This window comes from Chlorocebus sabaeus, chromosome 22, assembly GCF_047675955.1.
Source record: "Chlorocebus sabaeus isolate Y175 chromosome 22, mChlSab1.0.hap1, whole genome shotgun sequence".
NCBI classification, from domain to species: domain Eukaryota; kingdom Metazoa; phylum Chordata; class Mammalia; order Primates; family Cercopithecidae; genus Chlorocebus; species Chlorocebus sabaeus.
Window position 1 is genome coordinate 66,768,165 of NC_132925.1, and position 27,684 is coordinate 66,795,848.

Here is a 27,684-nt window from a genome sequence, read left to right on the forward strand (position 1 = left end):
AGATGGTCTCTAAATACCTTCTTCTTCCTCTTCATCCTCTTCTTCATCCTCTTCTGTACAGTGCTGCCGAGTACAACGGCTTTCTTTGTCTTTATCCTGAGATGAAGATGATGCTTCTGTTTCTTCTACCATAACTGAAGAAATTTCACTGGAAGTTGTCTGACTGGCTGTTTCTCTGACTTCACTTTCTTTGTCAAACCTGAGTCTTTTTACCTCATGCCCCTCAGCTTCCACAGCATCTTCATCTGGATGTTTATTTTTCAAAGGGCTCACTGAGGAAACTTCTGATTCAGATGTCGAAGAGTCACTGTAAATGTTTTTTTAAAGTGTCATTAGTAAGATTATTTTCCCCATCTTCTACATCCCCATTTTTAAGGTTAAATAATGTTTTAAATTGTATTTTAGTGTCAAAGTTAAATTATAACACCTGAGCAAAGAAAAACACAAGAGAATAATTTCAAGGTAACCTAAACTGTTTGATGAATAATTCCCAAGAGGACTCAGAAAAGCTGTATGACCTTTCTGTGCAATTCTCCAGTAAGTTAAATATTCTCCTACAATAAACCCACAAGTCTTCCATACAGACATACTCTCTAAGTCTTCTCCCTCAATTAGTCTTCCTTCCCTTAAAATGATACAGAAAATTTGAAGATAAAAATAAAAGGTGTCCTTTTATGAACTACAGTGAGAAACGATTCACAAAACCAACTTATTTATAAAGATCTTTTCTCTTTTCAAGTAACTTTCAGAAATAACAAAATGGATCATATCTACTTTACTTTTAGACCCTACATAAACAGTCTCCACAAAGTAGCAATTTTAAAGTCTTGTCTGTGTCCACCTTCAACATTTGCTACACCTGCAAACAGAAGCCAGTGCTCCTATAAACTGCACGAAAACCTTGTTCTGTCCCTCAGAACTTATAAATAGTGATAAGTCCTGATGAAATGTTAACTTTTAATAAATATAAAACACATACAAACCTGTGATTTTTCTCTTCATTTTGCTGCAAATTTGCCTCTTTGCTGTCTGTGCTCTCAGGCAACCCATTTGTTGTCATGGGGGCTGACAAAGAAACCTTTGGTCGATTAAGTGGCCTAGGTGTCCCAGGCCCATTTATATTAGACCTATAATAAGATAAATGAACATCATTTCTTATTTTTATAAAAAGTCATCCCTCTTAAGGTATGCTGATGTGAATATATCACAGAAGTATTTGCTGCAACTTTGTTTTCAGGCCCATGCCTTACCAAATTAACTAATTCTATGTAGTTCATCCTATAGTATCCATAAAATGCCCAATTTTTAGAAAGTACACTAAGCCTGCTACTCAAAATCAGGACAATGCAAACTCTGTAGGTATCAAAAATCTAGAATCTCACCTCTCAGTATAGCTTGGTGAATTTCCAGGAAACATAACACCATTCATTCGATTTAAACTATTGGAATTGTTTTTCCTATAAGAAAAGAAAATATACTTGTGGATGACTTGATTTTTTTTTATTTTATTTTAGATGGAGTCTGGCTTTGTCACCCAAGCTGGAGTGCAGTGGTGCAATCTCAGCTCACTGCAACCTCCACTTCCCAGATTCAAGCGTTTCTTGTGCCTCAGCCTCCCAAGCAGCTGGGATTATAGGCGTGCGCTGCCACACCCGGCTAATTTTTGTATGTTCAGCAGAGACGGGGTTTTTTGCCATGTTGGCCAGGCTAGCCTCGAACTCATGACCTCAAGTGATCAGCCCACCTCGGTCTTCCAAAGTTTTGGGATTACAGGCATAAACAACCACACCCCCTTTTTTTTTTTTTTTTTAAATAACGAGAATTAGTTCATGTTAAGAGTGCAAGGATCCATGATTCCACCCAATGCTCCCCGCTCAAGATCTTACGGGGTAGACGCCATTTGAAGCAAAGGGAGTGTGATGGTTGATCCTGGTATAACATCAGGAGCTTTAAATCCCGAAAATGTGGGGTTGCTCCTCTTGGGCCAGCAGTTTGCCGTTGCTGCTAAGTTTGGAAACATTTGTGGTGATAGCTGCCTAATAATGGGGTGGCAAAGTACACCCCCAAACTCAAAATATTTCCCCAATGTCTTTTTAACCATTGTTTTTTTCTCCTCAAAGACTGGGATCTCAGACACAATGGCAGGTAGAGCAATGGAGCCATCCATGCACTGATCTAGAAACATTCTCACAGCATAATAGGTTGTCATCTGTGCTTTCTTGGCAACTAACTTGACTTGCGTAGCTTGCGCAGAGGGGATTCAAACTCTCCAAAAAGGAATGTGAACATTAATTCTCCGACCCACGGTCTTGAGCTGATCCAGTCTATGGCTGATTCTGCATTGTAGCTTAGCAGATCAGCACTCTCACCATGTGAAAGTCTTCCAATAGATGCCATCATTGCCTTGAATCGTCTCTGAACTTGGAGACTGCTGGCGCAAATCTTATCACTTGATCCAGCGGCAACACCTATCAAAAGGTCACAGCAGTGGCGGAGAACTGATGACTTCTCAAGGGCAATAAAGTTAGGCATATCTCTGAATCCGCTAGCACAAGGAGTATCCATTTCCTTGTTCTTGTTCTCAACCACAATATTAGACCTCTTGCTCACACCAACACTCAGTAATGTCTCGTGTAACCCATCAAATATAAAACACAAGAATACTAAACTGGGGGTCACGGGGTGGAAATGAGATTTATGTGCCGGGTCTAGCATAGACTTGGCTGCTTTTTTAATGTCCTTAACATCCCCAATGCTGGGTTGGGGTTCCAATGCATCCAGTGGATACTGTCTGTTTTTCCCGGATAGCTCAAAACTTCCTTGAAGGTCAGGGAGCCCACTCCTGTCCACTGCGTCATCTGTTGGGCTGCTGGTCTGAGAGTCCTTTCTTAGATGAGACATTGTGGGTGATTGATTCCGACTTAATTCTTTAATTTTGGTAAGAATCATGGGTCTAAAAGATCTTTCGTAAGATCTGTCACAGACCCAAACAAAAAGACTGTGAGAATTAACACAGGCATACAATTTAAGAAAAGAATCCATTCATTATTAGTCACTATGACTTGACTCTGCACTTCTTTACCATTTTTCCAAAATACCTCACACTCATTAGCAAAACAAAACATATTCTGGTTCATAAAGGAAATTTTTATCTCATATATATATATTTTTTAATAGTTTTTCTGTCAAGAAATATAGTATGGGATTATTTTAGTATCTTATTTAGCACCGTAAGTATATTCTTGAGAACATTCTAAAAACAAATTGGGCTGGGTGTGGTGGTTCACACCGGTAATCTCAGCACTTTGGGAGGCTAAGGTGGGAGGATCATGTAAGCCCCCAAGAGTTTAAGGCTGCAGTGAGCTATGATCACTCATCACTGCACTCCAGCCTGGGTAACTCAGTAGTCTATGAAAGCAGAGTCAGATTAACCTTAAACCAATGGTTCTCAGCAGGGGACAACCCCCCCTCTCTGCCTTTCACATCTCCAGGGGACATTTGGCAATGTCTAAAGATATTTGGAGGGGATCACTACTGGCATAAATGGGTAGAGGTCAAGGACACTGCTAAACCTCTTATAATCCCCAGGACACCCACTCACAATAGAATTATCTGGCACAAAATGTCCATAGTTCCAAGGTTGAGAAATTGTGTCCAAATTTAATTCTTACTTTGCCATACATAAATCTTGACAACTGGAAATATTTTCCATCATAAAGAGAAAAGCCATCAAGTAACTATTCCAAACATGGGAATTATGCCCTAGAGATACCCTGGAAAGGCATCTAGAATGGCATCTCAGGGACATGGGTGCCACCACAGTATGTAAATCCGACAATATTAAAATTACAGTAAATCACCAATCATTTTAATCCAAATCTCTTTACCAGAAAAAACATACAGATGATGTTATCAGTAAGATTCTACTTTGGGGACTGAATGGTAGGTTCACAAGTATGTTATCACACTTAATTACATATAAAATTCAGTCTGTTTTAAGAATAATGTATTAGAAGCAATAAAATGATTAAATATAGTAAATAATATACTAGAAATAGAAAAAATATACTTACTCTGAAGAAGGATAAACACAGCTAACAACCATCACATTCTGCAATAACAAAAATCAGTGATTTAGTATGAAGAAAAGTACTACAACATAAAGTTTAATCATTTGTTTCTAAAATCACTCTGGTGGGTTAAATTTCCATTGATTCTAATTTTGCTAATGAAGGAAAATAAATGGTTAAAAATGAAAACTGATAAAACAAAAACTAAAATAATTACAAAGGAACAAAAGAGAATATCCTACTCAGCCACTGATTTTTTTTCCTACTTATTTTTTGTCCTAGTTATTCTAGACCCCTAACATCATATACTATATGCAGTAGAGGAACTAAGCTCAGATGGAATCAACAAAGATGTTGAGAGATTGAAGTACTTAGGACACATGTAATTGATTTTCCTTACAAAGCAACACCCAATCCACAGCCTGTTATGTTGCATCATATATCCCACAGAAAGACTCAAACCTTTTTTGTAATATATTTATATGATCTTCCCGGTAAAAATAACTTTACTAATATTCAGTGTTCGCTGCAAGTTTATTATGAGTCACAGTAAGTGTTCTGCATTTAATCCCCTTCATAGCCCTATTATTAACCACATTTTACAGAGGAGAAAACTAACTGGCCCAAGGTCACACAACTATGAAGCACTGCAACCCTGATTTAAAGGCAGGGCACCTGATATGACTACTGTAACATATTGCTTCTTTATCCAAAGATCTCAAAAATGTAATTATTACAACTCCTGGAGCTGAAAAATAAGTACTGATGAGCCATCTCAGTTTCCTGGCCTTTGGGGTATTATTCAATTGAGTGTACAGAGGATCAACAAAATATATTAATCCAGTATGGCCTCAAGAACTATTGTAAATCACTATGTAATGGTTTTTGATTCCTGTTCCCAGGGTAAAATAAAGTGAATTTGAACCAGATCCTTAAATGAACACTGAAGTGTTTTTGGACCAATCATCAACTGAATATTAGAACCCATTAGTCCAATCTTGGTTCTCATAGGGCTCCTTCATTTTTCACTCAAGACAAGTCAACATCTTACTTTTCATTCCCTTAAATACCTTGAGTCTTTGTTCTTCACACCATTTCCTTTTTTTTTTTTTTCTGAGACAAGAGTCTCGCTTTGTTGCCCAGGCTGGAGTGCAATGGTGCCATCTCAGCTCACTGCAACCTGTGTCTCCTAGGTTCAAGCAATTCTCCTACCTCAGCCTCCTGAGTAGCTAGGTTTACAAGTGTGCACCACCACGCCCGGTTAGTTTTTGTATTTTTTGCAGAGACAGGGTTTCACCATGTTGGCCAGGCTGGTCTCGAACTCCTGACCTCGTGATTCACCCACCTCAGCCTCCCAAAATGCTGGGATTACAGGCATGAGCCACTGTACCGGGCCCACACCATTTCTTTTATTCAGAATACCCTTCCCCTTATTCTAACACTCCCTCAACCCCCTCCACACACAAACACTAATGTTTAGCTCTAAATCTGACCTGCATGTTTCTACTCAATACCTCATTTACATGCTTGGCACCAATAAGTTTCCCAAGTTATGTACCTCTGAACTCCAGAACTGGGAAAATGAATTCCACGGGTAAGTTTATAAAACGCTCTATAAAGTTAAAATAGCAATTATAACTTCTCAGAACCTTTAATAAGTTGATGTACACTATGAATTTCCAAGAAATAATAAGCTGCTTTCCCCCAAACTTCAATGATCAACACACAAACCCTCCTCTACCCGCTCCTATTAAATTTCTCCGTAAAACATAGAATGCAATTTGGAAAACAATTTGGGAAACTCAAGGTAGGCTAGAAAACATATTTCAAGAAGTGGTACCTGAAACAGATCTTACTCAATGTTCTTTTCTGAAATAAAAGCTATTACACCACAGCATAATATAATTCCAATAATAAAATAAATACCTTTTCTACTCCTCTGAGAAATTTGTCTGTTCCTGTATAGTTTCTCCTTGGATCCGTTAACAATTCACATAGTCGCTGAATAGTAAAAGGGATACTGCAAAAAAAATATAATTTTACAGTGTGAGATCACTGATAATCAAGAGAACTAGGAACATTATTTCTTTTGCTAGGTAAAGCTGTATCTAGTCACCCATGTGTTAAGCTACAAAAGAAAATGCTGTAATAGGGAAATAAACGGATGAGTCTTTTAAAAGTCGACAATAAAATAAGCATACCTTTCTATTTAACAAAAAACCAACTCTCCCTTCCTTTAAAAAGCAATAAAGGCAGGTGGGGAGAGGTGAATGGTTAATGGGTACAAAAATATAGTTAGGCCGGGCGCGGTGGCTCAAGCCTGTAATCCCAGCACTTTGGGAGGCCGAGACGGGCGGATCATGAGGTCAGGAGATCGAGACCATCCTGGCTAACACGGTGAAACCCGTCTCTACTAAAAAATACAAAAAACTAGCCGGGCGAGGTGGCGGGCGTCTGTAGTCCCAGCTACTTGGGAGGCTGAGGCAGGAGAATGGCGTGAACCCGGGAGGTGGAGCTTGCAGTGAGCTGAGATCCGGCCACTGCACTCCAGCCTGGGCGACAGAGCGAGACTCCATCTCCAAAAAATAAATAAATAAATAAATAAATATATACAGTTAGAATGAATAAGATCTAGTATTTAATAGTACAACAGGTTGACAACAATAATTTATTGTACATTTTAAAATAACTAAGAGTATAAGTGAACTGTTTGTAACACAAAGCACACATAAATCCTTGAGGTGATGGACACCCCATTTACCCTGATGTGATTATTATGCATTGTATGCCTGTATCCAAATATCTCATGTACCCCATAAACATATAAACCTACTATTTACCCACAGAATTTTTTTTTAAAGCAACTTAGAACACCCAAAATTAACAGAAAGCTTCAAAAGTGAGGAAAAAACTTTTATGTAATATTCTAAATCCTGATAATTTGATTTTTAAGTTTACAACAGAAGTAACACAAATAATAATCAAGCTGGGGTTTATTTAATATAGAAATTTTTCCTCAAGTATTCTTCTGCACTGAAAGGTTTCTTTAAAATGTTCACACAAAACCACAAATAAAGTATTTTAAATGCGGTTCTGCTCCATTATTACAGTTTCATATATAATCTACACGTTTAATCCAACTTAAAATATACACAACAATATTTAACTTTACCGAATACTTTCACTATACTTCAATTTTTGCTTGATCGTAGTAAATACAAAACTGATATAAGTTGGAACTAAAATCATTTTATAAATATTTTTAAGTTTTGAGCTCATGTAGCTATTAGCATTCATAAGTATTACAAACTGAACAGAACAGCAGTTATGAGCACGAGGTACAACAAATGCAGCTAAGAAGTACAAACATAAATCTTCAGACTTCAGAGTCTGCCATACCAATCTATTTATTCTCTTTAATGAAAAGAATTACAAAGCCTCAAATTAATAGTTAACATTCACAAAAGTCTTCACTTTTTATAGGCAGTGTGACACAGAATTTTCTTCCACCACAAGGTATATCAGCTAGTGAGTTATAATTCCAGAACTCAAATCCAGTCTAACTTCAAATCTCATGTCCTTTCCACTGTACCACACATACTTTACAAAATTATAGTTGTTTATTTTCTAACTGGATAAACTACATTTGGTTCTCATATTCTTTGTGTCAATGCTATTCTTACGTTCAAAGTATAATATGTGCAAAAAATTCTGAAGATGCTTAAAGTACATGTTATTGATAGGAGAACAAATGTTTTTAGATAAATTTGAGAGTCCAAGAATCAATCTTTTGTCTCAAACCTAAAATCGAATCCAAACCTAAAAGTGAGAAAACTGTTTTACCAAAAGACAAGGCACAGAATAAAAGATTCAATGTTTGCCTGAAAACACAAACATTCAGAAGCAACTAGAAATTGCTCTGGGTTTCTGAGGAAGAATACTTTTTTGCTTTTGAAAATCTACTCAGAGTGAAGTATAATGTCAAAACGAAGAATCCCTTTAAATGGGGAAGTACAAAGCACACCAACAGCATTATTAATTATGAAACAATAAGCTTACACATCTTCTTTCATTCCTATAAAGACAACACATAATTGGAAATCCATAGCTAATACACAAAACTAACTCCACTTTAAAAATGTTTAAGCATTTTCCGCATGTATAACAAACAGTGTCAGTTTCTCAACTGTCTGTCCATGAAACCCAGTATCATCGTGGACTTCGGAATGTTAGTGGTATAACTCACCTTAGCTCCTCTTCTAGTTCACTGCTCTTCAAACCTTACACACACACCACACCTAAGCTATTTTCCTCATTAATCACCCCATAGTGACACTGTAATTAAAAGTTTATTATTCAAAATATACAAAATCGCACCAACAGTTTGGGTATTCAACAAGTGTTTGGGTATTCAAATAGTACTTAACTAAAAAATACTGTCTAGTCGTTATGCTTTTTCTTCCAACTAAAATTCTTTCCCACATTAAAACCTAATGTTTTCTCACTAATTAAAATTACTTTTAACAGATGAGTATTTTAAAACTTATTGTTTAACAACATTTACACTGAATGTTTTGGCTAATTTTCTTTAGAAATCTAAGGTAAATTGTAGCCAATTATTAGTATTTTATGTGTTGGTTAATATTAATACTGCTTTGGGAGGGGGGTATGTGTTTACATAGCAATGCTAGCAATAACAGTCTATGATAAAACGAGTTTAAGTTCTTAGACAATTTCAGAAACTTTTTTCAAATGACTGTTATTTCAAAAAGTAAAGGAAGCTTTTAAAAGTCATTTTATCAAGTATCCAATAGATGGCACTGAAATGTCACACAACACTTCCTTTTCTCACATGACAGTCTAAAACCCAACCAAACACTTCCTGCAAATCAACGTATCTACTGGAAATATTAGCATGATAAATGAATGTAACAACAGCATTGAAAGGTCTTTTACATACACACTGTACTTTTAAACTTATTCCATAAATATAAGAGCCTATTATAAACTAGAAATACCAACCTTGCTCAACAGCACAGTGGAAAGACATGTAAACAATTACAATTACAGTAATAAATAACAAAGTTGTATAAGAAGTGCCATGGAGACAGAATAAACTGTACGCCAAGCTTAGTAGGCATGACACGGGGAAAACAATTTGAGGTAGGCCTCTAGGCACAAGAATAAACCAGATAAACCAGTACAAAATGAATGCATTTGGTACGAGTATATGAAAGCTCTGCTCTCTGATACTCATCCATTAGACATAGCATACAAAATAGTTTATTCTAACTTCTGAAAATAGCAAGACTTTTTCCACACCTACTAAGAAAAGCAAATATACGGAGAGGAGTGTTAAACACACATGCCACTCATTCTCAATGAAAAGTCTGAACTGAAATCCTTAAATTTGGTGGGGAGTGGTGACCAGATGTTCATTAGCAAAGGTATACTGTAAAACAAAAAGCTTTGGGCCAGGCACAGTGAGGCAGGCGGATCCCCTGAGGTCAGGAGTTCAAAACCAGCCTGGCCTCTAGTCCCAGCTACTCGGGAGGCTGAGGCAAAAGAATTGCTTGAACCCGGGCAGTGGAGGCTGCAGGTTGCAGTGAGCCAAGATCGAGTCACTGCACTCCAGCCTGGGTGATAAGACAGATTGTCTCAAATTGGAAAAAAAAAAAAAAAAAAAAAAAAAGGCAGCATCTGGCTTTACTCTGCAGATATATCATCTGATTTATTCATGGTAAAATGGAAAACTAAGAAGATATAAGGAACTGAAAAAAGGACATGACTAGATAGCAGCTCAAATTTTTAAAAACTGTGCCTACAACATCCAGTAACATTTTTTTAAACCCTCACACACATATTAAGGATCCACCTTTGCTAAATATATACATATTTTAACACACACACCACACACACACACACACACACACACACACACACATATTACCCCACTAGGAGACCTTACTCAAACCGAATTTACCTAAGTCTTCATGGGTCTTATGAGTCTTGTCTGAAAACAAGGGTTCTAAACAAGTACACTTTAAAGATTACCATGACGACTAAATATGACATAATGTACATGGCGTATTAAATCATCTAACAGTGCCTAAAATATTTTAGAAAGTTCAATAAATCTTAGTTCTTATTGTCATCATTCCGTCTACTCTTTGACAGAGATTGTGGGAAGGCACAAATGGTCCAAAGACCAACAAAACCAAAAGTACAGCTCTGCCTTTAAAAATATTCCCCTTAATTCCAAGGAAAACAACTAACCCTAATTAATAGGATCGTACATTTTACCTTATATATCTTAATTTGAATGCAAGCTGTCCCAATTTATTTATTTATTTTTAAGCAGAAGTCTTGTACACCTAAAAGCTACGGAAATTCAAATACCAAGAAAGTTGCTGAATATCAGGGAAAGACATCTGAACATAAAGTAGCAATTCAATGCTATTTTTTTAAAAAAATAAAATTTAAGTCGTAAGGCTAAACACTAAAGAAATAATGTCCTAAGTATGTATTTTAACCTAAATTTCTATAAAAGTACTAAGTTGAAAAGAAGGCACTCAAAAAATAAGTGCACACTTCATTCAGACTCTAAGAAAATCAGTTAACTATCTTAACTTTATATTATATAAGCAATTTTTCAACATGAAAAAGACAAAGGAAGGTAACATGTAGCACAGAGGCTATTGGAGTAAAAAGCTAAAGAAATGACCATAAAAATCCAACATCCCAAAAACAGTCATTCACTTTCGTTTTACCCATGTATATGTAGATTTTACTGTCTTTTCTGACTAAATGACATTAGTGATGTCTTAGTTAACATAAATACTGATTTAAACTTAACCAACTTCATGGAAACTAATAATATCTCTATTATCAAAGACTGAATAAGTTAATAATTTTGTTTACACCTACAAAGTCTTACAAAAGTCAGAAATACCATTAGAATAATGTGATATTAGCTTTACTTGAAGCAATATGCTCTTTCTGTACTCAGGCTTTAATATTTACATAAACATACACATTCATAAATATTTATATTTACGAATTTTGGGTTAACGAGTGCTGCAGACACTAGTTTACTTACATCATTGGGGTTCCTTATCATTATTAAAAGAGGCGAAATTAGCCGGGGGCAGTGGCTCACGCCTGTAATCCCAGCACTCTGGGGGGCCAAGGCGGGTGCATTACCTGAGGTCAGAAGTTTGAGACCAGCCTGGCCAACATGGTGAAACCCTGTCTCTATTAAAAATACAAAAATTAGCCAGGCGTGGCTGACGCACACCTGTAATCCCAGCTATTCAGGTGCCTGCAGCAGGAGAATTGCTTAAACCCAGGCAACAGAGCAACACTCTGTCCCCACCAAAAAAAAATTCATACACATATAATTTTAAGCCTCAAATCAAATGACAGATTTCACTTATTTTTTGAGATGGTGTCTCGCTCTGTCACCCATGCCGGAGTGCAGCGGCACAATCTCGGCTCACTGCAACCTCTGCCTCCTTAGTTTAAGCGATTCTCTTGCCTCAGCCTCCTGAGTAGCTGGGACTACAGGCACTTGCCACCACGCCCGACTAATTTTTTGTATTTTTAGTAGAGATGGGGTTTCACCGTGTTAGCAAGGATGGTCTCGATCTCCTGACCTTGTGATCTGCCTGCCTCAGCCTCCCAAAATGCTGAGATTACAGGCATGAGCCACCACGCCTGGCTAATTTTGCCTCTTTTAATAATAATAAGGAACCCCAATGATGTAAGTAAACTAAAGTCTGCACCACTCCTTAACCAAAAATTCATCTATAGCAATTGTCAAAACTTTTAACAAAGTTAATCATCTCTTGGAGTTCCTATAGTATGAATTGTTATTTTATTTGCATTAAATATAACTAGCAAGAAAATGTTAATTAACTTCTGTTATTTTCAATTTTTAAGTTTATTAAAGAGAGTATCACATCAAGCCATATTACCACTAGACAAGACCAGGTGGGGAACAGTAAGGGGGGTGGTTACAAAATAATGCCAATTCTCAAGTAATTATCCTAAGAGAAAGAAAGGGGGTAAAGAAAAAACAAGTAGGGGTGGGTGGGTGTGGGTTTGTGTGAGAGAGACAGAAATTTGCCACAAATAAGTACATTTTAACTAATATACTCAACACTGACACAAATAATTAACAGCACAAACACCTATTTTCCCCAGTCAATTAGGGAGCACAAAAATCAGGAAGCAATAAAGTGGATCAACAGTGTCAGACAAAAAAGTAATAAATGGCTAAAGAACCATTCTCTCAGTCCCCAAATTATCTGGAGCTAACCGTAAAGCAAACCACACACAAACTGAAAATCAAACGGCAGTTATGTTTTATTCTACAATCCAGATTTTGGAGTACAAAAGTCTCATATATAACTTTAAAAGATCACGAGCAATACTCTCAGCTGTGACTGACTGTACTTGCCTAACAGATGATATAAAGGTTATTAGGTATCAAAAAGGTTTCCACTTTCCAGACCTCCTCATAAATATATAAGAACGCTATTTTAGTCTACTATTCACAGAGTGAGGAGGTTGCCTACTTCAGAGAGGTCTTAGAGATAACAGCATTGACAAGAAAGGGTCAAGACTTGAGAGATTAATTTACTTTTATATTCATTATTCTTTCATTTTGAAAAATTCAGAGAACATAAAATGGTATCTTTTAAAACTTCCAGGAATGTAACTTACACGCTCTCTATTCCTCAAAATGCCTCTTCGTGTATATGCCATTATAGGAATAAACCATTACCTATTAGCAATTCCTAAATTATATTCATGGTCTCTGTAATAGGAAGAGGATTTTCATAAATGGCCCTGGTTTGAGTAAACCCATATACTGTTTTTTATTATAATCCCAATCAGAGGGCATAAAATGGTCTTTTAATTGACCATTTCATTAAAATTTTTACTTTCGTTCATTTTAATTTTTGGTGTTTCTCAAACTGTAACTTCAGTTTTGGAGAGTAGCTATAATCCATCTTTTATGAAATTTTAAAGTTCCAAAGTAATTTTAAAAGACAAGAAAATGACCAAAAAAAGAAAAAAAGAAAAAAAGAAATTAAGCATTCCACTGTGATTCTTCTATGCCTCAATACACAAAATATAGATATAAATACACTTTTATTCTTTTTTTTTTTCTGGTGCCCAGTTATTCAATATTTATTCTTTTCTTTACTCATTCATTCATCCATCCATCCATGCATCTAGTCAATCCATACTTGTCTGTTTGAGAACCTACTATATTCAGGCACTCACTCACAAGGCCTAGAAGAGCTGTTACCCCAGCTCTCCAGAAGCTTATAGTTCAGGATATCAAGTAAACAAATGCATGGACAATTTCCACTTCAAAGAGGGAAAAACTTGTACTCTGGCCGGACGCAATGGCTCACGGCACGCCTGTAATCCCAGCACTTTGGGAGGCCAAGGCAGGCGGATCTCAAGGTCAGGAGATCCAGACCATCCTGGCTAACACGGTGAAACCCTGTCTCTACTAAAAATACAAACAAATCAGCCGGGCGTGGTGGCAAGCGCCTATAGTCCCAGCCACTCTGGAGGCTGAGGCAGGAGAATGGCATGAACCTGGGAGGCAGAAGTTGCAGAGAGCTGAGATTGTGCCACTGCACTCCAGCCTGGGTGACAGAGGCAAAAAACAAACAAAAACAAACAAACAAAAAAAAACCCCACTTGTACTGTGATAATACACTAAAATAATTTAGAAAATGGATAATCTTTCTTATAGCAAAATACTAGGAAGCATTTAATATAAAACTTTCACAAATTAAAAGCAAAAATAACAAAAACTTACCAATAAGAAAATTAGCAAAAGAAAGCCAAAAGAGGATATAAAGGGCAATTCACAGAAAGACTGTAAGTACATAAAAAGATGTTCCATTTCACTTGCAACCAAAGAAACACAAATACAGACACATATACAGTACTGAAGAATTACAGTATCTGCACTTACTACAAATGAAAGCATCAACAACCACATTTTGCTAAGTCAATTTTGCAGTATTGATAAACTGAAAATTAAGTGTTCATAAGCTAAACTAGCAATTACATGTCTACAAATTTAAAAAACCAACAATGTGGCCGGGTGTGGTGGCTCACGCTTGTAATCCCAGCACTTTGGGAGGCCAAGGTGGGAGGATCACCTGAGGTCAGGAATTCGAGATCAGCCGGACCAACATGGAGAAACTCACCTGAGGTCAGGAATTCGAGATCAGCCGCACCAACATGGAGAAACCCCATCTCTACTAAAAACACAAAAATTAGCTGGGCGTGGTGGCACATGCCTGTAATCCCAGCTACTCGGGAGGCTGAGACAGAAGAATTTCTTGAATCCGGGAGGGGGAGGTTGCGGTGAGCCAAGATCGCTCCATTGCAGCCTGGGCAACAAAAGCGAAACTCCACCTCAAAAAAAAGAGGCAACAATCTATACATATATTCAAAACATGACATTCATCAACAAAACATATGTGGAAGGATGCTCACTACAAGCACTGCTCGTTAACAGCCAAAAAAATAAATGCCTACCATCAATCAGGACAGGCAAATAAAAACTTATAATCCACTCACATAATAGAAAGCAATGCAGCCATTTCAAATAAATAAAAAGATAGCTTTAAATGTACTAATATAGACACGTTGAAGCTTCTCTGAAAGGAAAATACAACTAGCATATAGCATGATTCTACTTTCATTCTTTATGTACTTCTGTAACAGTGGGGATCTTTTTAAAAGTATGAACATACACCACTTTTGTAATTTAAAGATAATCTATTACAAATGGGGGGGAGGAATGTATAAGAATGGACAAACCCTCAAACTGCTGGAAAACCAACAAAATGTTACTTCTTAGTAAATATTTTTAAAAACTTTATATATATAAAACACAAAAATTGAAAATTTTAGACATGTTTCAACATACCCATATATTAAAATACAGACAAAAAAAGTAAATTAAAAATAGAAAAATCTTAATGTATCACTGATTAAATAAGACTTAGATTCTGCCTGCTCAGAAAAAGTGATTCATAAACTGCCATTCTGAAAAATCAGATTTAAAAAATAGAAGTTCAGGCCAGGTGCAGTGGCTCATGCTTGTAATCCCAGCACTTTGGGACATTGAGGCAGGTAGATCACTTGAGGTCAGGAGTTCCAGACCAGCCTGGCCAACATGGTAAAACCCTGTCTCTACTAAAAATAAATAAATAAATAAATAAATAAATAAATAAATAAAATTAAAATTAAAAAATGGCTGGGTAATGCCAGCTACTTGACAGGCTGAGGCTGGAGAATAGCTTGAACTTGGGAGGTGGAAGTTGCGGTGAGCCCAGATGGCGCCAGTGCATTCCAGCCTGGGTGACAAAGACTCCATCTCTAACATAACATAACATAACATAACATAACATAACATAACATAACACATAAACATAACATAAAAAAATAAAATAAAATAAAAAATAAAATAAAAACGGTTCAAAAATAAAAAGTTTTAAAAGAAGAATGCTCAAGCATTTAATGACTGTTCAAATCATTTTCTGAAGCAGGTGAATTACCTCTTTTACAGATTAAGAAATTCAAATATTTAGATTTATGTAATAAATACGTAATACACAATTACATTTATATTTTTATTATAATATGTATACATAATTATATAATACATGTATTTGTTTCTAGCCCAACTTAATGTGAAAGAACTGAAAATGGTATTTGCTATTACTAAGTCAGAATCACAAGTAAATCTGCTTACTAAGCAGCGGCATAATTTGACCTGTTTCACCTTAACTTTCATTTTTGAATGACGGCCATAATTTATTGAAATAAAAGATGAGTCACTATATCTAAGTACTATTTATATATATGTACAATTTATAAATAACCCCGAGAAGTATTCTTATCTTGAATATGTATTCATTTAGTTCAACAGTAAATCTTATGCAACATGCTTCTAAAACGTATCATGTGGCTATTTCTTGGATAAGTGCCTCTGAAATGTTTTTTTTTTTCCTTTTTCTGAAAAATTTTAAAATTAAGATCGATATGGAAATATACACATATGGTTAAATACTTTCAACAGTCCAACAGGGTGCACAGTGAAAACAGGTCTCTCCTTCCCATCCCAGGCCCCCAGGGGTAACTATAACTGATGAACCTCAAAGCCAAAAGCTGTGATTTCTTCCCCCAAAATATTTTTGTAACAGACCCAAAGTCAAGGTATAAGAGTTTGACATTTCAAGCAAAATTCTTAAACCTAAAAACAGTGGAATATGATGTAAAGCAAACCATTAACTGGATTACACTATCTTATTTTGAAATCCCATGCAATTAAATACCTAAAGAATCAAGCCATTTATGCCATCTAAAAATACAATTGAAATCCTTCAAATAATATCTAATTCTAACTAAGAATTCATGGTTAGAAAAACTACAATTCATTATATTTAGCATTGTTGTTGTTCCACAGCCCAAATTAACGCCAAACTGAATATTGAACAATTCAACTTCACAAACACTTCTTCCCTTCAATAGAAGGGAAACCTTAAAAATACAAAGTCCTGACTGGGCGCGGAGGCTCACACCTATAATCCCAACACTTTGGAAGGCTGAGGTGGGCGGATCACGAAGTTAGGAGTTCGAGACCAGCCTGGCCAGCATAGTGAAACCCCATCTCTACTAAAAATTAAAAAAATTAGCCGGGCTTGGTAGTGCGTGCCTGTAGTCCTAGCCTAGCTACTCGGGGGGGCTGAGGTAGAACTGCCTGAATCCAGTAGGTGGAGGTTGCAGTGGGCTGAGATCACGCCACTGCACTCCACCCGGGGCGACAGCGAGACTCCGTCTCCAAACAAAACAAAACAAAAAACAAAACCAAAAAAAAGTCCTAAAAACAAAGAATTTAAAATGACAGAATATGAGACACAGTAACATTTCTTTAAAAATGAGTACTGCTGGGCTCGGTGGCTCACGCCTGTAAACCCAGCACTTTGGGAGGCCGAGGTGGGCGGAACATGAGGTCAGGAAATCGAGACCATCCTGGCTAACATGGTGAAACCCCATTTCTACTAAAAATACAAAAAATTAGCCGGGTGTGGTGGCAGTTACTCGGAAAGCTGAGGCAGGAAAACTGCTTGAACCCAGGAGACAGAGGTTGCAGTGAGGCAACATCACGCCACTGCATTCCAGTCTAGGCAACAGAGCGAGACATTGTCTCAAAAACAAAACAAAACAAAGGGAGTTTTACTTTTGTACAGAATATCTTTTTGGTGTTTTTAATGTTTTACAAGGGCCCAAAAATGGTTACTTGTAACTAACAAGCAAGAGGTTACTTGGGAGAGAAATGAGGATCCAAAAGTCTAAACAAAAACTCACTAAAATACTTTCATAAATTAGTACTTCATTTTAAAAGAAATGTGATTTCTCAATGATACAAAGGTTCTGTATAAAGTATGACAACATAACACCAAATATAAAACAGGAAAGGAAAACCATTAAAATGTTTCCTGATAAATGAATGTTTCCATTGATACCTATAAAAAGGTGGTTCAAGTTTTTTAAAAGGCTGTATTTTAAATAGTTGTAAGCTAAAACTCATCAAGTACATGTCACTAGAAACAAATAATTTATTCTAATGGATAATCAATCATCAACCAGACACATCAAAACTAAAAGAAAAATCTATAATCTTCTGCTAAAAATTAAATCTTTAAAACAGTATTAAGTGCATACCCATTAAATCCAGTGACAATTTTCAGTATTCTTTCCTTCATTTCATCAAAGGGAATATATTCGACATTAGGGTTGGGAGGACCTCTTGGCTCAGGAGCTGAAGTTCTGAAATCATCCATCACTTTCTCCAGTTTGAAAATAAAATAGCCTTTAAATTGGGACCACTGAATCCTATAAGCAAAAAATTAAAAAATATATAATACCATGTAGCTTTACAATTCTTGAACACAAAACACAAATACAGAATATACTATGACACTAACACTAACAGAATATGTGAATAATTAGTAATGAGAATACCGTCATTCAGGAGCATGCATCATCATGCCTCATTTATCTCACAAGCTCCATCCTGATGCTACCCAACTCCCAACCCAAACAAAACCCAGATCTCTGATTTAAATCTTTTAAATGAACTACCTCTGCCTCAAAGTCTATGGTGTGTTAGGTCGTATTCTTAGTATGTTTAAAATAGTATTTTGACTCTTTCCCTCATAACAAACCTAACCAGGGGGGCATTAGTTACTATCCTATTAAGTCAGAATGAATCCATGCCTTAATCATACAAGTTACAATGTTTGCATGGATTAATGAAATTTGTCTATTATCTGCTAAATAACAAAATAAACTTTACTTTCTCCTTTTTCTTTCCCTTTCAGTTAGTATCTTCAGGCTCTTCTGTCACTTAAGAGACAAAAGTCATGTACCTATGATTAAGGCACATAATCACAGGTTCCATCCAACCAGTGACTTGTACAATAAAAATACACACTTTGCTTATGTACTTTTCATATCTATTAATTTATCAAATTAACACAAACACATTTTTATCCCTCTTTCCTCACATTTTACCACTAATATAGAAGGAAATTTTGTGAGGATACCTGCCTAAATACTGTAAATTCCAGGAGACACAGGAGTCAGGAATGTTAACCATTTCCTCAGGCAGACAGTACTACCATTAGTGACAGCAGATCAATCTCTTTACATAAGTTGACTACTTAAAACAAATTTACACAAATTAACGGGAGCCAATCTGTAACCACCTTCCATCCCATCCAGCAACCCTATAAACTAGGGTAGCAGCTTTAAACTGTGGTCCAAGAGGTCAAAGCTATTGTCAAAAGAATAAGGGCTGACTAGTTCACTGTTAATATTTGCACTGATGGTATAAAAGCAAGGTGGATAAAACTGATATCCATGTAGCAAGAGTTCAAGACAGTAGCACCAAACTGTATTACTAGCTGTAGTAGAAGCCATCATTTTCACAAACTCATAATTTAAAAAATCTGTTTCACTTAAAGTGTAAAAGATATAAAAATTACTAATTTCATTAAATCCCAACCCCTGAATACATCTTTTAAATATTCTGTGTAACAAAAATGAGAAATATACATTAAAAAATTATGCTGCATATCAAAGAGGTATGGCATTCTCAAAGAACAATACCTTTAGACTGTTGCCAGCTGAACTAGCTATTTTTCATAAAACAGCATTTTTACCTGAAAGGTCTGCCACACAAATAAAGCTTATTTAGATTAGCAGACTGGGTGTGATGGCTGACACCTGTAATCTCAGCAGGCGGATCACTTGAGGTCAGGAGTTCGAGATCAGCCTGGCCAACAGGGTGAAACCCTGTCTTTACTAAAAATACAAAAATCAGCCAGGTATGGTGGTGCATGCCTGTAATCCCAGCTACACAGGAGGCTGAGGCAAGGAGAATCGCTTGAACTGAGGAGGTGGAGGTTGTAGTGAGCTGAGGATCGCACTACTGCACTCCAGCCTGGGCAATGAGCAAGACTCCATTTCAAAAAAAAAAAAAAATTAGGAGAATGTGGTAGGCATTTTCTCAAAAATAAAGTGAACCTGTCACTGCAAGATAAATAACTGATAATATTTGTTACTAATGACAAAAATTTGAACTTCTAAGCAAAAAACTGAAAGTCTGGAAAATTTTTATTCTTCACTGAGAGCTCGAAAACTTCCTGATATATTCCCAAAATATTCTGAAGGCAACCAGTGTCCACGTAAAAATATTATATGGGGCCAGGTGTGGTGGCTCATGCCTGTCACCCCAGCACTTTAGGAAGCTGAGACAGAAAGATCACTTGGGCCCAGGAACTGGAAGCCAGCCTGGGCAAACAGCAATATCCTATCTCTACAAAACAATTAATTACTAATTAATTTAAATTAGGCATGGTGATATGTACCTCTAGTCCCAGCTACTCAGGAGGCTGAGGCAACAGGATTGCTTGAGCCCAGGAGGTGAAGGCTGCAGTAAGCCAAGATCACACCACTGCACTCCAGCCTGAGCGACAGACCAAGACCCTGTCTCTTAAATAAAGATACTGTGTGATACCAAAAGCACAAGCAACAAAATAAACTGAATTACATCTGTGCATCAGCCAGGCGCAGTGGCTCACGCTTGTAATCCCAGCACTTTGGGAGGCCGAGGCGGGTGGATCACGAGGTCAGGAGATCGAGACCACCCTGGCTAACATGGTGAAACCCTGTCTCTACTAAATATACCAAAAATTAGCCAGGCGTGGTGGCGGGCACCTGTAGTCCCAGCTACTCAGGAGGCTGAGGCAGAAGAATGGCGTGAACCCGGGAGGCGGAGCTTGCAGTGAGCTGAGATCACGCAACTGCACTCCAGACTGGGTGACAGAACGAGACTCTGTCTCAAAAAAAAAAAAATAATAATAATAATTGTGCATCAAAGGATACTATCGACAGAGTAAAAAGTCAAATCGTGAAATGGGAGAAAATATTTGCAAATGTTTTATCTCACAAGGGGTTAATATCCAGAATATATAAAGAACTCCTACAACTCAACAAAAAAGAAAACCCAATTTAAAAATGGGCAAAGTACTTAAATACGTACTTCTCCAAAGAAGATATACAAATGGTCAGCAAACACACAAGATGCTGCTTAACACCATTAATCTTGGGGAAATGTAAATCCAAATCACAATGAGATACCACTTTATACCCATTAGGGTTGGCTATTATCCAAAAAACAAGTGAACAAGTATTGGCTGGCCAAGGATGTAGAGAAACTGAAACTTTTTTTTTTTTTTTGAGACAAGAGTCTCACTCTGTTGCCAGGGCTGGAGTGTAGTGGTGCAATCTCAGCTCACTGCAACCTCTGCCTCCGGGGTTCAAGTAATTCTCCTGCTTTAGCCTCCCAAATAGCTAGGAATACAAGCGCCTGCCACTACATCCAGCTAATTTTTTTTTTTTTTTTTTTTTTTGAGACGGAGTCTCGCTCTGTCGCCCAGGCTGGAGTCCAGTGGCCCAGGCTGGAGTCCAGTGGCGCAATCTCAGCTCACTGCAAGCTCCGCCTCCCGGGTTTACGCCATTCTCCTGCCGCAGCCTCCCGAGTAGCTGGGACCACAGGCGCCCACCACCTCGCCCGGCTAGTTGTTTTTTTTTGGGGTTTTTTTTTTTGTATTTTTTAGTAGAGACGGGGTTTCACTGTGTTAGCCGGGATGGTCTCAATCTTCTGATCTCGTGATCCGCCCGTCTCGGCCTCCCAAAGTGCTGGGATTACAGGCTTGAGCCACCACGCCCGGCCATTTTTTTGTATTTTTAGTAGAGACAAGGTTTCACCGTGTTGGCCACACTGGTCTCGAACTCCTGACCTCGTGATCAGCCCGCCTCGGCCTCCCGAAGGGAGGCCTGGCCAAGAAACTGAAACTCTTGTGCATGGCTGGTGGGAACGAGGCAGTCACTGTGGAAAGCAGTTTGGTTCCTCAAAAAAAAAAAAAAAAAAAAAAAAAGAAACCACCCTATGATTCAGGAATCCCATTTCTCAGTAGATCCCCAAAACCCAACAACCCAAATGTGCTATCAGCACATGAATGGATAAGCAAAATGTGAGATACACACACACACACACACACACACACACACACACACACACAGAGTCTTTAATCTGAAATAAATTCCAACGTGGTACGACATGGATGAAGCTTGATGGCATTATGCAAAGTGAAATAAGCCAGACACAAAAAGAACGACTATTGTATGATTCTACTTATATGAGGTATCAAGAAGAGTCAAATTTAGAGACAGTCGTCTGACACTGTGGGGAGGAAGGTGCAGGGATTTACTCTTTAATGTGTACAATGTTTCAGTTTGGGTAGATGAAAAGTTCTGCAGATGGATGATCTTGATGGTAATGTAACATTGTGAGTGTACTTAATGCCAATAAACTGTACACTTAAAATTGTTAAAACGGTAAGGTTTACATTACATATATTTCAATAGGTATTTCACCACAAAGAAGATACACAAATGGCCAATAAGCATATGAAAAGATGCTCAGCATTATTATCTATTACAGAAATGCAAATCAAAACCACAAGGAGACACCCATTTCACACCCACTAGGGTGGCTATAATCAAAAAGATGAATAATAAACAAGTGCTGGGTTGATGTGGGGAAACTGGTAATGTCATACATTACTGGTGGCAATGTAAAATGGTGTAGCTGCTTTGGAAAGTACTTGGCAGTTCCTCAGGAAGGTAAATGCAGACTTGTAATCCAACAATTCCATTCTATTAAATGAGTCAATAATGTATTTTACCGCTACTACTATTTAAAATGGTGAGGATGAAAAGCTATTTGCATGATTACTTTTTTCCTTTCCCTATCCTATTTTAGAAAGGGGAATTTGAGGTTTAACAAGCAGGATCTGCACATCACAGAATTTTTGACATGCCTAATAAGAATCCTTCTTAATGTACAATTGCTTTTGGATCCTAAAATTTATCTTTAAACTTTATAAGACTCTCCACATGCACTTCATAAACATACCAGGGAAAGTTATACTAAAATACGATTATACTTTTCATTTCTTTAATAATTTTTTGTACTTTTAATAATCACCCACTAATTCATAGTATTTTATGAGTTCAGATTTACATATGCATAGGGTCTTGTGGTGTGTTTTAATCTCATCCTTCCATTAACCATCTGACATGACATCTTTGAGGTCCAAAAAAAGCACATTAATGGTAACAGCCAGACAAGAGGTATGGGACCCCAGGTAATGGAAATTCTGAAGACATTAAAAAACTCTTGGATACTAACTCATGAGACAGAAATTAAGCCCCATAAATTGACATGAATTAGGAACACACTGTAGTCTTAACTTTCAAATAAATCAAGCAGTTACTCTAAATTAGATCAATACGATGCAATTCAAGTGATACTATTCCATATATATATGGGGAGGGCATTCATAAAATGTGAAAGATACAGCTTTTTGATGGAGGACAGCTATTTGATAAAACAAAAACAGAAAATGCTTCCCTAAAAGTTATATAATTCAGGGGCCAGGCGCGGTGGCTCAAGCATGTAATCCCAGCACTTTGGGAGGCTGAGGCGGGCTTACCATGAGGTCAAGAGATCCAGACCATCCTGGGCAACATGGTGAAACCCGTCTCTACTAAAACTACAAAAATTAGCTGGGCATGGTAGCGCACACCTGTAGTCCGAGCTACTCGGGAGGCTGAGGCAGGAGAATTGCTTGAACCCGGGAGGCAGAGGTTGCAGTGAGCCAAGATTGTGCCACTGCACTCCAGCCTGGGCGACAGCGAGACTCCATCTCCAAAAACAAGAAGTTATATTCAGGCACAAAAAATAGGCCATGAGCAAATCAACTAAAAACTTGGCAACAATAACAATCTCTTAGGAACATACATTCACTGGATGAGTAGAAATGAGAACAACAACAAAAAAACCCTTAGTTTTCAATACGAAAATCAAATTATTCTAAAAAGATGCTCATGAAACACAAACACATTTTCAACTTCAGAACAAATTTCTCCACATAAAATCCCCTCCAATACATACTCAAAATTTAAATCTACTTTGCTGAAATTAACTCAATAATTTACTGAAATTAATCACCCATTAACTTTAAGTAGCTTCATCTCCCTTCACTTTCTTTTTCTGCTCCCCTTCCATTTTCCCATTTTTGCAGTTTGACCTGTAGGAAAGTACAATTCATATCTCTAATAAATACATCCTAGTGCTAGATTCTACACTGACCTTTTCTCTCCATAGGAGCTCGTAAGTTCATATTCAAACATGTTTCTCTCACAATTCTCTAAAGGTTAAACGTATTTTCCAGAGGCTTAAGGACAGAAAGTCCACCTTTTCTTTTCCCAAGTGGTGCTACAACAATTTAGTGGCCAGCGGCCAACCACCTTAAGTACTGCTTCCTACCATTCCCAATTCTATTAAGATTACTCTCTACTCAGCCTATCTGCATTGCACACAAAGTGTGAGGAACACTAAGAACAACAAAGCACAGGAGAGTCCTACTACTATTAGCTACTCCAAAGGATAGCAAATACTGAACCATTTATAAACATCAAACAGGAATTTGAGAACAATGAATAAATAAAATCTAACGGATCTGATCATTCATTCAAGGTGACAGGCTTAAAACACACTTAATATTTAAAAGGGAGATATTTCAATCAGAAGACTTAAAATGTCAGATAACTCAGTCTTAATTATATAACTGAGGCAAACAAAATAAGTGTATTTAATCTGAATACTGAATTAAATAAGTGAAAGATTTTCAAAAGTAAGAAAACACTGAGTTGCTTACACAAAATTATGACTTTTTAAGGACTAATTTAAAAACACAAATTACTACCTCTATAAATGGGGCACGAAACAAGAGATTCTTTTACATTATCATTCAACATCATATTACGTCTTGTTGATTAACTGAACATTAAAACGGATCAGTGGAACAGAAGAGAGCGAAGAAGCAGACCCACACATAAATGAAAATCTGATACATGGTAAAGGACAGATTAGTCAGTCAATTAAAAAATACTGAGACTATTCCAAAAAGTTAATAGGATTTAAAAACTAAATAATGTGTTTTTTCTGATTACATCAATAGTACAGCCGTTGTAAGAAATTATAATACAGAAAGACACAAAAGTAAAATGTATCCATAATCTGCAGTCAACCATCATCACTAAAGTAACATTTGAATATATTTTTCAAATTTGACATTCTAGTTTAATATTCCTTTTTCCGGCCAGGCACGGTGGCTCAAGCCTGTTAACCCCAGCACTTTGGGAGGCCGAGACGGGTGGATCACGAGGTCAGGAGATCGAGACCATCCTGGCGAACATGGTGAAACCCCGTCTCTACTAAAAAATACAAAAAACAAGCCGGGCGGGGTGGCGGGTGCCTGTAGTCCCAGCTACTCGGGAGGCTGAGGCAGGAGAATGGCGTGAACCCGGGAGGCGGAGCTTGCAGTGAGCTGAGATCCGGCCACTGCACTCCAGCCTGGGCGACAGAGCGAGACTCCGTCTCAAAAACAAAAACAAAAACAAAAAAACTCCTTTTTCCCCTCTCCTCACTCACTATGGGTATTTGCATGGGACAAAGAGTCTTTGAAAGCAAGATTTTTAACTGCAACACATATTTGTGCCATAATTTATTAATCACTGTTTAAAAAAAGATTTAGGGCTGGGTGCAGTGGCTCACGCCTGTAAACCAGCACTCTCGGGCGGCTGAAGCAGGCAAATCACCTGAGATCAGGAGTTGGAGACCAGCCTGGCCAACACGGCAAAATCCCATCTCTACTAAAAATACAAAAATTAGCCAGGCGTGGTGGTGAGCGCTTGTAATTCCAGCTACTTGAGAGGTTGAGGCAGAAGAATCGCTTGAACTCATTGCAGAGGTTGCAGTGAGCCAAGGTTATGCCACTGCACTGCACTCCAGCCTGACAGAGCAAGACTGTCTCAAAAAAAAAAAAAAAAAAAAAATTTGGTCACATCTACTTCATTACAATTAATTATGCAGTTATGTGATTAACAGCCTAATAATAAACTTTGTAGGCATCTATTTATCACCTGAGGATAGATTTCTGTAAGTGAAATTATTGAGTCCAAAGTATGAAGTACATATATCAAGACTTTTGATTCGACCTTCAAAAACTCCCGACACAATGTACCACACTTTATAGTGTCATCAGTAATATAAATCAACATGTTTCATTTGAGTATGACAATCTTTCAAAAACTCTGTCAATATGCTAGTAGAGAAACAGTTTAATTAATATTTCCTTCATTGCTAGTGAAACTGAATATTTTTACCTGATTTTGGCCACAAGATGCTTGTTTTTTGTGTTAATAGGTCCTTTGCAATCCCTCCTCCTAGGGCTTCTTCAATTTTGGCACTACCGACATTTTCTTTTCTTTTTTCTCTTTGGAGACAGTGTTTCACTCTTGTCGCCCAGGCTGGAGTACAATGGCGTGATCTCGGCTCACTGCAACCTCCGCCTCCCAGGTTCCAGCAATTCTCCTGCCTCAGCCTCCTGAGTAGCTGGGATTACCCACCACCATGCCTGGCTAATTTTTGTATTTTTAGTAGAGATGGTATTTCGCCATGTCGGCCAGGCTGGTCTCAAACTCCTGACGACTTCAGGTGATCCACAGCCTTGGCCTCCTAAAGTGCTGGGATTATAGGTGTGAGCCACCAGGACCGGCCACTGCTGACATTTTCAAGTTGGATGTAATTCTTTGTCATAGAAGGATGTCCTTTGTATTGTAGGATATGAAGCTACATTCCTGGCCTCTACCTACTAGAAACCTATAGCACACCACCCACTCCAACTGTGACAACCGTAAATGTCTCCCAACATTATCAAATGTTCCCTGGGAGACAAAAATTGTCCCCAGTTAAGAACCATAGGCACCTTCCCCACCTCTCTAAAATTATTTGTCTTTTGCTTATTTTTGTGTTATGGAAAAAGTAAATTATGTGATACAAGTATGAACATAATTTTTGGATTCTCATTTTGCACTGACTGCTTCAAAGATAAAAAGTATTGTTTTTGGCCAGGCACAGTGGCTTACACCTGTAATCCCTGCACTTTGGGAGGCCCAGGCGGGTGGATCACCTGAGGTCAGGAGTGAGACCGGCCTGGCAAACACGGTGAAAACCCATCTCTACTAAAAACACAAAAATGAGCTGGTGTGGTGGTGCATGCCTATAATTCCAGCTACTCAGGAGGCTGAGGCAGGAGAATCACTTGAACCTGGGAGGCCGAGGTTGCAGTGAGCCAAGACGGTGCCACTGCACTCCAGCCTGGGCAACAACAAAAAAAAAAACCTCAGTCTCATCAAAAAAAGTATTGTTTTTGATATAAATGAAATGACACTAAAATATTTCTCATGTTTCTTATTTTGAAATTATCTTTGAAGTGTTACATATTTTCTCACTCAGAAACTTCTGAGTGATGGCATGATACCTGCTTCGAAGCAATAAAGTTTTGATAAAAACTCTGAAGGGAAAGTTGCCACTGAAAGTGAATTTTTCCAATTAGACTGCTAAATGGTCCAATCAGATGAAAAAGAAAGCTTCAGAAGGTAACACAAACTTTCAGACAATAGCTCAGTGTAAACTTGGGTTTCTTACTTGGCATCTTACATATTCATGATAAGGATTCTAAAAATGCCTAAAGATTCAAATTACTATCTACTCACTCACCTCTCCGTACCAATTAAAACAAGAAGTCCAACCAACAGTATGTTCTGGTTAGCCTGACTCGTGCTTAATTTTTAGCCTTTTGAGCCCTTATTGAGAATGCCCCTGGCTGGGCGGATCATGACGTCAGGATTTCGAAACCAATCTGGCCAGAATGGTGAAACCCTGTCTCTATTAAAAATACAAAAATTAGCCGGGCATGGTGGCGCACACCTGTAGTCCCAGCTACTCGAGAGGCTGAGGCAGGAGAATTGCTTGAACCTGGGAGGTGAAGATTGCTGTAAGCAAGATCAGGCCACTGCACTCCAGCCT

At 37.7% G+C, this 27,684-nt stretch overlaps 2 protein-coding genes across 3 annotated transcripts in view; both read right to left on the reverse strand.

Annotated features, from left to right (window-relative positions):
• The window catches only part of PPP4R2 (protein phosphatase 4 regulatory subunit 2), a 70,684-nt gene that overhangs the window by 2,045 nt on the left and 40,955 nt on the right, over window positions 1–27,684 (reverse strand). The window contains exons 3-8 of one of the 2 annotated variants that reach the window (XM_073009926.1): window positions 17,841–18,011; window positions 5,997–6,090; window positions 4,074–4,111; window positions 1,383–1,457; window positions 984–1,127; window positions 18–307 (exon numbers count right to left, since the gene is read on the reverse strand). In XM_073009926.1, the coding sequence (XP_072866027.1) occupies window positions 18–307; window positions 984–1,127; window positions 1,383–1,457; window positions 4,074–4,111; window positions 5,997–6,090; window positions 17,841–18,011 (812 nt within the window). The remainder of the gene's footprint in view (window positions 1–17; window positions 308–983; window positions 1,128–1,382; window positions 1,458–4,073; window positions 4,112–5,996; window positions 6,091–17,840; window positions 18,012–27,684) is intronic. The other variant, XM_073009927.1, reaches the window with a different exon arrangement.
• Window positions 1,779–3,481, reverse strand: EBLN2 (endogenous Bornavirus like nucleoprotein 2). The gene has a single exon (XM_037995850.2). The coding sequence runs from the start codon at window positions 3,040–3,042 to the stop codon at window positions 2,227–2,229; it is 816 nt and encodes a 271-aa protein (XP_037851778.2). The 5' UTR covers window positions 3,043–3,481; the 3' UTR covers window positions 1,779–2,226.